The sequence below is a fragment of the Herpailurus yagouaroundi genome, unplaced genomic scaffold, assembly GCF_014898765.1.
Source record: "Herpailurus yagouaroundi ecotype Mexico unplaced genomic scaffold, PumYag 185, whole genome shotgun sequence".
Classification (NCBI taxonomy): domain Eukaryota; kingdom Metazoa; phylum Chordata; class Mammalia; order Carnivora; family Felidae; genus Herpailurus; species Herpailurus yagouaroundi.
Window position 1 is genome coordinate 4,946,441 of NW_024412416.1, and position 12,079 is coordinate 4,958,519.

The following is a 12,079-nucleotide window of genomic DNA, read 5'->3' on the forward strand; positions in this document are numbered from 1 at the left end:
GCAAAGAAGTTACCTTATCTATGTGGAGACTTGAAAACGAAGGTTTTGGACTGTCCTGTGCAGTTTAAGAACTGATGAGCCTCACATACACTCTTTATTCAGATTATGCTATTTTCAGACAGTGTGAAGTACTGTGAAAGCAATAAAATAGGGTAATGTGAAAGCCAGCGGCCAGAGGGCCCCTCTTGAGAAGCTGATATCTGGCCAAGATGGGAACATTGGTCTAACTGACTTTTTCTTTTTTGATATGTATTTATTTCGGGGGGGGGGGGATGCAGAGAGAGAGGGAGACAGAGGATCTGAAGCTGGCTCTGTGCTGACAGCAGAGAGCCCGACATGGAGCTCGAACTCACGAACCGTGAGATCATGACCTGAGTCCAAGTCGGACACTGAACCGACTGAGCCACCTAGGTGCTCCTCTGAATGACTTTTTCTTTTTGTAAAAAAAAAAAAAAAAAAAAAAAAAAATTTAACATTTATTTATTATTGACAGACAAAGAGACACAGAGCATGAGCAGGGGAGGGGCCGAGAGATGGAGAGACACAGAATCTGAAACAGGCTCCAGGCTCTGAGCCGTCAGCACACAGCCCAACGCGAGGCTCAAACTCATGATCCGCGAGATCATGACCCGAGCCGAAGTCGGACGCTTAACCGACTGAGCCACCCAGGCACCCCTGAATGACTTTTTCTTAAGTAAACTTTACGCACAATGTGGGGCTCAAACTCATGACCCTGATATTAAGGGTTGCGTGCTTCAGCAGCTGAGCCAGCCATGTGCCCCTCCTCTAACTGACCTTAACAGTTATCTGTACAGTATCGACCCAGTTGATTTATTCATATGCTTCACTGTAAACACAATTAGCAAGCTTGTTCCTCTTGGATATAGCGCTTAATTACCCACTTACTAACAGCGCCATATATATTTGTCTGTGACTAACTTCAGGTTTTAGAAAGTATAAAAAGATTGTCAAAAATGCACCCCTGAGGGGCGCCTGGGTGGCTCAGTCAGTTAAGCATCTGACTTCAGCTCAGATCATGATCTCACAGTTCGCGAGTTCTAGACGCGCATGGGGCTCTGCGCTGACAGCTCGGAACCTGGGGCCTGATTCGGATTCTGAGAGTGTGTGTCTCTCTCTGTCCCTCCCCTGCTTGTGCACACCTGCTCTTTCTCTCTCTCAAAAATAAATAAATAACATAAACTTTTTGAAAAATGCATCCCCAAGACAGACTTCAAATTTATGGTTCTCTCCCTGTGCACTGCTGGTGGGAATGTAAAATCGTGCAGCCACTATGGAAAACAGTGTGGCGGTTCCCCCCAAAAATTAAACACAGGATCACCACATGATCTAATAATTCTACATCTGGATCTTTACCCCAAAAGAACTGAAAGCAGGGACGCAAATAGATATTCTTACATCCATGTTCATGCATTACTCGTAACAACCAAATGTTGAAAACAACCCACACACGTATCAACAAATGAGCGAATGAAATATTATTCGACCTTGCAAGGGAATAAAACTCTGACCCATGCTTCTACACGGATGAACCCTGAGGACACTGTGCTAAATGGAATAATAAGCCAGACACAAAAAGATAAATGTTGTGTGATTCCTCTATATGAGGTTCTTGGAGGAAGTTTATCATAGGGACAGAAAGGACAATGGTCGCCAGGGGCCGCGGGGGAAGAAGGAATGGGGTGTTACTGTTCAATGCGCACAGAGTTTCAGTTAGAGAAAAGGAAGAAGTTCTGAAGATGAATGATGGTGGTGACAATTGTACCACAATATGAATATATCTAATGTCACTGAACTGTACACATAAAAGTGATTAAAACGGCAGGCCACCTGGGTGGCTCAGTCGGTTGGGCGTCCGACATTGACTCAGGTCATGATCTCATGGTCGTGGGGTGGAGCCCTATGTCAGGCTCTGTGCTGACAGCTCAGAGCCTGGAAGCCTGTTTCAGATTTGTGTCTCCCTCTCTCTCTCTCTCTCTGCCCCTCCCCCGCTCGCATTCTGTCTCAGTCTCTCAAAAATAAATGAACGTTAAAAAAAATTTTTTTATGGTTAAAATGGCAAATTTTATATTCTGTAAATTTTATCACACTAAAAAAAAAAGAATATATGGCTCACCTCTATCAAATTTAAAATAGGTGACATTACCTCCTAATTCTGAAGTTAATTTTAAGAGATTAAATAAATGCTCAGAAAGGCAGAGAATTCTCAGAAACATGCTATTAAGTTTCAGATGGTCCAGTAGGCAAAAGAATAGTATCTTGTTGTAATGAGTATTTCCCTGATCATTCCTAAGGTTGAACATCTGGTTTCATAAAGTTACAATTTACTTTTCATTTCTAAATTGCCCGTTCATATCTTTTATTTATTAATTTTGAGAGAGAGAGAGAGAAAGAGCTCACATGCATGAGCTGGGGAGGGGCAGAAAGAAGGAGAGAGAGTCCCACGCAAGCTCCAAGCTGATCGCTCCATTGGGGGTGTGTGTGGGAGCCTTGATCCCGTGACCCACGAGACCATGACCTGAGCCGAAATCAAGAGTTAGACGCTCAACCGACTGAGTCACCCATGCACACCCCCGACCATGCATATCTTTTAATTACCTTTCATTGTTCTGGGTTGACTTTTCTTATGATTACAGAACCTCTCACAGATCAAGGATCTTGGGCGCTTATCTGCTACACCGCAGACTTTGCTGCAAATATTTCCAGTCGGTGCACTGTTTTTTAACTTTGTGCATAGTACCTTTTTTACACAAAGGACTTTTCTGTTTTCCTGTGTCCAATCCATCTTTGAGGATTGCTGTCTTGCTTAAGAAGGCCTTCTCCACCACAAGATTATAAAAAGATTCTCCTACGTGTCATTCCAGGTCTTTTAGAGTAGAGAGCTAGAATCCATCTGGACTTTATTTTTGTCACTTGTGAGGCAGTATCTATTTCTGTGTAAGTTATGAAATAAGGATCCAATGTTAGTTTTTTCAAAATGGCGAGACCACCGTCCAAATACCATTCACTAAACAGTTCTCGAATTGCCATATGACCTTTTTCTTCCCTTCTGGGTTACTGAACAAAAGCTGCAGGCCAAGCTCAGGCGAAAGCAATGGTTCCTGGATTTTCCCACCCAGGATACAGGCTCTAGACTCACGTGCACAGCACATCCCCGCTGGGGTTCACAGGGCCATGCCCTGCCTGGCCAGACGCCTCCTCTTTCTCTCTCACACCAGGAGGCATAACACAGCGAGTGTGCAGAAAACAGCTATCAGTAGGGAGATAAACCTGAATTTACTGTAATGCATTTACAACAATGAAATAAATTGGTCACAGGCTCTGGCACTTTAGCATGCGTTAGGCTTCCAATTCTGGTAAAGCCCCTCCCACCTGACTGCGACACCACCATCAGAGCCATTGGTCGAAAACGCAGGCGTTGACTGGGCTACAGCTTGGGGCCCAGTCGAGCTCCCCCATCGGAGTGCTGTCCTGGCAGGAACCTACTCACGCCTGAGCGACTGGGAGCGCTGCTTCTGTTCCACCTGCACTCTGGCCGCTTGAAAGCTTAACCGCTGATAAAACCGGCAGTGAGCTCTGTTAGCAGTTTAAACGAGTGACTGCCGAACATCCTACAGGTATGACATTCCATCTAAGAGCTCTGTGTGGTACACATTTCAGATATTTACGTGAATTAAAGGTGATTTTTGTTTTGAGGCTGAGAATCGTAGCTTTATTTATTTTTTTACTTCTTAATGTTTGTTTCTTTTTGGGAGACAGACACAGCGTTGAGTGGGAGAGGGACAGAAAGGGAGGGAGACACAGAATCCGAAGCCGGCTCCAGGCTCCGAGCTGTCAGCACAGAGCCCGACATGGGCTCAGACCCACAAACTGCGATATCGTGATCTGAGCCGAGGTCGGCCGCTCAACCGACTGAGCCACCCAGGCACCCCAAGAATCGTGGCTTTAAAAAGACAGACACCTTCTCTGCTCTCCTTCTTAAGAAAAACGAATGTATTTGCTCTGTTGTCATAAAGGGAGCATTTTGCTGTGGCAGAAAACTCAGAATAGGTCACCTGTTGCCTGTGCTCAAAAGCCAGATGATTCTAAAGATGGCTGGAGAGGTCAGCTGTGACTCTGGCTCGACTGTTGGACAAGAGTAGGTCTGAAGTGGACAACCTCCAATGCTCTCTAAGCCAGAGCAGGGCCTCTCAAACTTCCAAGTGCAGACGAACCACCTGGAGTTCTCGAATACAGATTTGGCTTCACTTGGGTTGGGGTGAGACTGAGTGTACCTTTCTAACAAGCACCGGGTGATTCCAGTATCTTTGGTCCATGGACCACACTTTGAGTAACCAGGCTCTAAGCAGTGGTTCTGAAATTTTGCTGCATCTTAGGACCACTCGGGAGCTTTCAAAACTTCCTTGCCTGGGCCACACCTCATGGCAACTAAATCAGAAAATCAGAATCCCTGGGAGTGGGCTCTGGGACCCCAAGTGGTTCCCAAGTGTGGTCAAGTTTGAGAACCAGAGGTGTAGCATGGTGGCCCGCAAAGTGGAGACAGCATCAGGATCGCTCGGGGGGCTTGTTAAACCCCCCATGCTCAAAGTTTCCGGTTCCATCGGTCCGGGGTGGGGCCCAGGAATTTCGTTTCTAACACATTTCCAGATGACGCTGATGCTGCTGGTCCAGGGACCACACGTTGCACTAATGGTCAGAGGACTGATCTATCAGGAATTTATCCATCTTGAGCCCAATAATTTCCCTTTGCTCCCCTCTCATGTCAGTAGTCCCTTTTTTGGGTGATGGAGCTTCTGTGGGATGAAATCTATGTATCAGGAGAGAAGCATTTCCCCTTTCCTCTGATGTAGCACCAACACGGTAGTGGGGAGTCTGGGGAAGGCCACCGTAGGCTCCAACAGTGTCTACTTACCTCTTACAGAAAGTTGGATGAAACCTGGGTAGAGCAATTACAGAACAGCACTGGGTCAAACTGCCTCAATTCTACAGTGACTAGGGGCGCCTGGGGGGCTTAGTTGGTTGAGTGTCCCACCTTCGGTTCAGGTTGTGATCTCACAGTTGGTGAGTCCGAGCCCTGAGTCGGGCTCGCTGCTGCCAGCGCAGAGCCTGCTTCAGATTCTCTGTCTCCCCCTCTCTCTGTTCCTTACCCCGCTCTCAAAATAAATAAACATTTAAAAATATAAAAATAAAACAAAAGCTTAGCACGGCTTCCTCAAGGAGAGGCAGAAAGCCTGGAATGAAGAAGCTGTCTGCTTCCTTCGTGGACTGTGCAGGGGAGGGTCTCCACACCTGCAGATGGGCAGGAAGGATTTACTTATTCATACCAATAACACTTCGTGAGTTCCCATTGTGAGTGGGGCACTGTGCGCAGTGCTGAGGGAGAAGGAAGGAAAGGAAAGAGGGAAGGAAGGAAGGAAGGAAGGAAGGAAGGAAGGAAGGAAAGGAAAGGAAGAAAGGGTAGGACGGAGGGAGGGAAAGGAAAGGTAAGAGGTTCCATGCCTTCTGGGATTTTATAGGTTCCTAGAAGAACTAAGTCAACCCTTCACATAACTGGAAAACAACATGGAACATAATCAAAAGCTAAAGGACAAGGAGGTTCCAAACGCCCTGGGGGAGATGGTTTCTGGAAGAGATGATCAGGGACGCTCTTGGGTGGCTGGACCTGGGGACAGGAAGAGGGACCAGAAGTAAGGACAGCTTTATGGAGGGTATCTCCAAGGGTATGCAGTCAAAGGACTCCCGGGGTTTTCTCACACAGGGACGGGACAAAGCCATTCCAACTCTAAATTCAGGAGCACAGATGAACGCTAGAAAGCACCAGCTACGTTCAAGGAACAGCAAGATCTGGTGTGAATGGAGCAGGGGCAGTGACGTGATGACCGAGGGCAGCCGCAGGGCAGGTCACACAAAGCCCCGGTCCCGGGCCGAAGAAATAGGTCCTGCTGGATTTGGAGACACGGGGGAACTCATGAGAGTTTTCAGCAGGAGAGCGCCCGATCACTCAGGTGGGACTGGAACAGGGGCAGGGACGGGGAAGAAGCCATGCCTGCTACGGGGGTGCCGGTGAGAAATACCAAGGGCCTGGCTCAGGGCTGTGAATGAGGACGGAAGTGTCCTTGGGAAACACAAGGAGAGATGAGTGTTACCACCTCAGCTATTCACACAAGTCCTGTCTTAACTGAACTTATAAGAACCTTCAAATGTGAGTACCTAGATGTGCCTGGTAGTGAAACATTCAATAACCACTGTCTAACCAGGCCTTGCAATGTCTGGTGCTGGATAAACATGTCCAAAGGTGCCGAGCTGCACAAACAGAACGGAGGTCAAGTGGTCTTACGCTGAATAAATGAGAAAGGACGGAGATGATCACAGGTGTACCTCTGAGTAATCACGGGGGGGGGGGCGAGGAGGGCAGACGACTTTATGAAATGAATGGAGACCAACAAAGCCGATCGAAAGGGCAGAAGACAGAGGACTGAAGAACCCATCTTGGATGTTCTGGGGCTGATAAGAGGCACAAAGCCCTGCAGCAAGCCAGGTGGGGAGGGTCGTAGCAGGGGGTGCCTGTAACCACCTCAGACACCTGCCGAGACCTGACCCTCTGTTTTGTGACTTCCCCAACTAAACAACCCAGGGGTCACTCCCCAGCCCTCAACCCCTCTGGCCTCTCCACAGCCTCAGACTGAAGAGCCTGAAGTTCATCACAAGCTTGTCACATCCGTCAAGAGGCAGGTAAGTTAAGTTTTCAGGATAGGATGACAGATTTTTGGTTTTGTTTTCTTAAATAGGAAGAGTAAGATTAAAAGTTATTTTTCAGGGCCAAAGAAACTCAGGTACTTCGCTTCAAATAAAACCTACCGAACACGAGGGTATTCACTTTCAAGTGCCCCCGTCTCTGTAAAGACAGCTTTCATACTATTCTTCCTTTCGGGTCTTATACTCTAATATAAACTTCTGCCTGCTGCTCAAAAAACAAAACAACGCGAAAGAAAAAACTACGAAACACACACGGAAGCACACAGACCAGAGCGCGAATCCCAGCCCCAGCACTTGGCAGCTGTGTGTGACACTGAGTAAGGCCTTGACCTGGTGGAGCTTCCATTTCCTCATCTGCAACAGGACAGCGGTCCCCAGGATTGCCAGTGAGATGGCCACATAAGGTGCCCAGGGCAGAGCTGGGCTCACAGTGGGCCCTTGACATCAGTCCCTTTCTCCAAAAGACAGCTTTACTCATACCTCCCACGTCCCTAGGCATTGTCACAACCTCTGCTCCCAAACCACCTTCCTTTCCTTCTCTTCTCTTCCAGTCTTCTGAATCCTCCGGACTAGACACCTCTGAGTCAGCCCCCTTTTGTCTTCGTCCTCGCCTGCGTCCGCTCTTTCCAATCCCTCACTGGGAACTATCGCTCTGCACCACATCTGTGATGAAATGCTTAAGAACGTGAACCGTGTCCTCAGACCCATGAGTTCGAATCCTGATTTGGCCTTGTACTCACTGCGTGATCTTTGGGGAGTCACTCAGTTTCTCTGGTGATAATCCCGCTTCTCTCCCAAGATGGTGAAGGGTCTGTGAGTTTTGCATCGTAGATACTAGGCACAGGGCCCGGACCAGAAAAGACTCCATAAACGCTAACCAGTGTTACTCCCAGTTCACCTTAGGTGTGTCCGGTCTCCTCCCCTTCTCCAGCTGTCCCCACCTCAGCCCGGCCAAGGCCCGGCTGTTGTCCTGTCACCAGCATCTCCCTACTCGAATCAAACCTACTTCCTGTTGCCAAACTCCGCTTCCTCCCATGCTTGGGCTCTAGTTCAAGAACCTGCTGAGGCCAGCGACATCCAGTCCAAGCCCACCCTGCCCCCGTGCTCCACATCCTACCGCTTCCTAAAAACACACTTTCTACTCCAACCAGCGGGCCTCCCTTACTGAACCAGCGAGCTTCGTGCCAACCCCTCCCCGCCGCCCTGCACCTTTTCCAAATTCCACTCCAGCCGACGACCTCCTGCTCCAGTCCCACATCCTCCCTGACCTCTCCCGTCCTCTGCTCTCTCTGAACGTCTACGGTTCTGGGCAGTGCAAAGGCAGCCACGATCGACGGGTCCTGGAGCAGCCTAAAGGAAGGCATTTGGTAAGCAGGGAGCTCAGTCCACAACCGAAGCCCCGAACGGAGACAGAGTAGTGAAATGGCATGTCTACGTCCCAGAAGGTATCGCTGACACGGGAGACAAGTATGTTAACTGTTGCCAAGAACCCGGGATGACTTCAACAGACAGTTCCTAGGCATTAGCTGGCTTACTCGTCACTGATCTTGGTTCCATAAAAATAATCACTCTTTGAACATAGGATTATCTGTTTTTTCTAATTGCTGGCAATGCAAATATTTGAACGTTTATTGCACAACCAAGGGAAGGTGCCAAGGGGGGTGGTTTACTCGGTCTCCAGCCGCCCTCCTCCCCCACCTCCACCGGCTTCCCACCCTTGCCAAATAAGCACAGACATAAAAACTGTGCTTACTGCACAGACAGAGCTCCGAGCGTAGTCCTGTGAAATTCTGGAATTGTCACTGCACACAACAAGGGCGTTAAACGGGGTGACAGCGTTCCGACCGCCTGCAGACAGAGCAGGAGAATGGGCTGCACCGGGCTCCATCCTGGACGCCACGTTCTCCTCTGCCACAAACACCACACTGCCCCTCATCGGAGGCACGTGCCCACCCTCCCGGTGAGGCCCGGCGTCTTACCACCGTCCCGAAGGGTCTGCGTCAGGTCCTCCACCAGGGCCACGGCCTCCTCGCCACTTTCGGGCCGGTGCTCTTGCAGCCAGGCCTGGATTTCTCTGGGGAGCACCGTCAGCATCTGTTCCTTGGTGTGCACCTCCGGCCTCAGCCAGCGCCGACAGAGCTCCCGAAGGCGGCCAAGCGCACCCTGAGGCCCTCCAGCAGCCTCCCCGTGGGGGCTGCCCTTGCCGGCGCTCTCGGACTCAGGGCCATCCTCCTGAAGTACAGCTTCCTGCACCCAAGAGTCGTCCTCCAGGATCATGGTGGTGACCTCCTCCTGTTCGTCTTCCTCATGAGGCGCCTGGACCAAGGGGCTCAAGGGAGTGCTTACTCTCGGCCCCTCTGCAGCCATCATCCACCTTCCCGAGGCAATCCCGCAGGCTTCGAGCCTTGAACGTCAGTCTTCTAGAGCCAGGCTCGTCTGAGAAGACACCTCCGTCCTCAAATTTCAACAAGCTGTCTGGCTGAGAAGTGAGAAAAGGGAACCACAATCAATAAGCAGACTGTCCTACAGGGATCTAACTCACAGCAGCCCAGGTCAGGCCACCAAGTGATTCTTACCTCCACAGATCAACAGAAGTTTCCTGCCTCTCTTAAAGGAAAAATGGCTTATTCCTGAAAACTTTTCTACGGCAATAGATGAATCACAAGCACAAAAAACAAGCACTTTTCTTTCCAAAAGCAGGAGTATCAGAAATCCAAAGCCCTCCGAAGAACCCAGGACTGAGTTACTCTGCCCTGAATCAGTTCAAACTTGCTGCGGAATGACCTTGACCTAACACACAACTTAGTCACTTAACTTCAGGGACCATCCTTCTTACGGGGACATCTTCAGGATTGGCAATGGATCAGGTGTGAAGATACTGTGAGCCTTGCTGGAAGGAAGGCAATACCTTAACTGCATTATTACCATAGAAGTATGAAGTTTTAAAAAATAAACAGCAATGCTTCGATTAAAATTATAAATGAGAAAAAAAAAGTATGAAGTTTTAAAACGTTCATTCTCCTCAATGCAGACTCGGCCCCTCAGGAATTTATCTTTAAAAATAATCATCTTTGTAAAGAAAAATATATTTGCAAGGAAACAAAACCGTGGCATTGTTCCTAATTGCAAAACAAACCTGACGTTTTAAAAATCCAGCAGCAGAGGAATAGTGAATTATGGCACAGCCACACAGTAAAATATATTTATTTTATGCCAATTTTTTAAAAAATATGCTGATTTAATAATGGTTACCTTGGGGCAGGGGTACTGACTGAGAAGGGGCTCAACAAAGCCTTTGGGGTGCTAGAAACGTTCTACACATTGATTTGATGATGGTTGCACAAAACATACATATGAAATCTCAGATTTGTGCAATCTGCTGTAGTTTCAAATATTTTAAAAAATTATGCTCACAAAGATTATTATTAACCATTAATAATCTGGGATAATCTTCATAAATATGAAAATTATGGAAAAAAACACACCTAGCAAAACAGAAACACTAGACAAAGTATGACCCCAAATCCCTTTAAAAATGAACACGTATACAAGGCAAAAAACAAAACAAAACAAAAACTTCGGACGTTAATTACACAAGATGTTGGGAGCAGTGAAATTACTACTCAAAGACTATAAAAGGGAAAATTATTCTTTAAAAATCATTACTATATCGTAAAGACTCAGATAACAACCCTCCTCCCCCCCTCCCCCCCCAAAAAAAGGAAAACTGGGAAGGAAAAACTAAAAAAAAAAAAAAAAAAAAGAAGAAGAAGAAGAAGGAAAAAAAGAAGAAGAAAGCTAGTGGGAACACTGAAGCTCTCAATGTGTTATTTACCAAAGGGCTAGAAGAGGCACAGGTATAACAGAAGTCCTGCTCGGGAGCCCGGGAAAACTGCACCCGGTGAGCTCATTCGCTTTCGGACCCGGGCAAGACACGCCCCCTCGGAAGCTCAGTTTCCCCATCCGTGAAACCAGGAGCTGAGCGGGACGCCGTCCAGAGTGCCTTCCAGTCCCAATCCCGCGCCCCTGACTGAACTTGCAGGCAGGTCACCGCCCGCGAGCAAGGTTCGGGTGCGTTCGCCGAGCTGACCCCAGGCGTCCCACCCTGGGACCCCGGCCCACTGTCGCGGACAGCGCCCCCGACGCCCCTCCCCCAGCAGGACTGCCCGCACTGGCTCCAGGCCCGTTATCCCCTTGCTGCGGGCTACTTCCCCGGCCCGCGCAGCTCCCGGCCCGTCTCTCCGGGCTCACCTCTCGGGAGACCAGATCGGGCTTCCGCAGCCACTCCGCACGCAAAAGCGCCCCCGGGCACAACACGACCCCTCCGGATCCACCGCGGCTCGAGCCCGAGGGGCACCGAGAACAATGGACGGGAGAGGCCCGCCCCCCACCGCGCTTATTGGCCGCCGAGAACGGCCCCTGGAAATCCTGCTCTTCTACTGGTTCTCCTGAGACGGCCAGAGGGAGGAGGCTGGGCCGAGGGCATTGTGGGAGTCGTAGTCCACAGCGGCGGCCCGGGCCGCGGGCTGGGAGCGCCGCTCAGCGTGGACGGCCCTGGCAGTGCGGCAGGCCAATCCGCGGACCGGCCCTCAGGACCCCAGGGTGGACCAGAGCTGTGACCTGATGCGGGTCATTTCACTTTCCGAAGGCCTCCGCGTACTTGCCTATAAAAAATGAAAGTTGTGTGGAGGGGACTGCGTGGCAAGGCATGTTGTTAGGCGCCGCCGAAGGCTGTGCCCGGAGCAGGCGGGAGTCCGCCCGGGAAAAGCACCCCCCTCCCCGCGGCTGCCCGAGCCCGGCGCCCCCTCCCTCAACCTGCAAGTCCACGGTCGCACCTGGCCTCGGCACACCCCTTTGTTTTCGCACGTGGCGTTCCTGCTGGAGGCAAGTCCCCGCCTCTTCTGCCACCGAAGAACTCCCTTCTTTCGTCCACCTGGTCTTCTCGGAGCCTGCCCCATCATCACCTCCCCGGGCGCGGACGCCGCGCCCAGCACACCTGTTCCACGGCTCGGTGTCAGTCACCGACGCTAGCGCCGCTCACCGTGGGTCTCAGCCTTGGGAGGTGAGAGTGGGAGATCCGCCTCTGTCCTTCCCACAGTTGGCGCCCTCGAAGAAAGGACTGCCCCAACACCTCCTGCCAACAGGTGAGAAACCGTCTGGAAACCCAAGGGGGAAATATGAGGATGGAAACAAACACGCTGTCAGTGGTCTGTGATACGACAATTGTGAATGCTTTTATTATGCAGACCAGTCACTGGAGGCGCACAAGCAAATGACTACATTTGTTGCTTTAATTTTTAATTTA

General features: G+C 49.9%; 2 protein-coding genes across 5 annotated transcripts in view; one reads left to right on the top strand and one right to left on the bottom strand.

Annotated features, from left to right (window-relative positions):
- ZSCAN2 (zinc finger and SCAN domain containing 2) overlaps nucleotides 1–11,153 on the bottom strand; it is a 39,727-nt gene extending 28,574 nt beyond the window's left edge. The window contains exons 1-3 of one of the 4 annotated variants that reach the window (XM_040493576.1): nucleotides 11,026–11,153; nucleotides 8,754–9,253; nucleotides 8,528–8,622 (exon numbers count right to left, since the gene is read on the bottom strand). In XM_040493576.1, the coding sequence (XP_040349510.1) occupies nucleotides 8,528–8,622; nucleotides 8,754–9,144 (486 nt within the window). In that variant the 5' untranslated portion in view covers nucleotides 9,145–9,253; nucleotides 11,026–11,153. Of the gene's footprint in view, nucleotides 1–8,527; nucleotides 8,623–8,753; nucleotides 9,254–11,025 lie in introns of those variants that run through there. The other 3 variants (XM_040493577.1, XM_040493574.1, XM_040493575.1) reach the window with 3 other exon arrangements.
- A 277-nt stretch (nucleotides 11,154–11,430) lies between these two features.
- ZNF774 (zinc finger protein 774) overlaps nucleotides 11,431–12,079 on the top strand; it is a 42,440-nt gene continuing 41,791 nt past the window's right edge. Inside the window, exon 1 of the mRNA XM_040493582.1 lies at nucleotides 11,431–11,918. The gene's annotated coding sequence lies outside the window, so the exon portion shown is untranslated. The remainder of the gene's footprint in view (nucleotides 11,919–12,079) is intronic.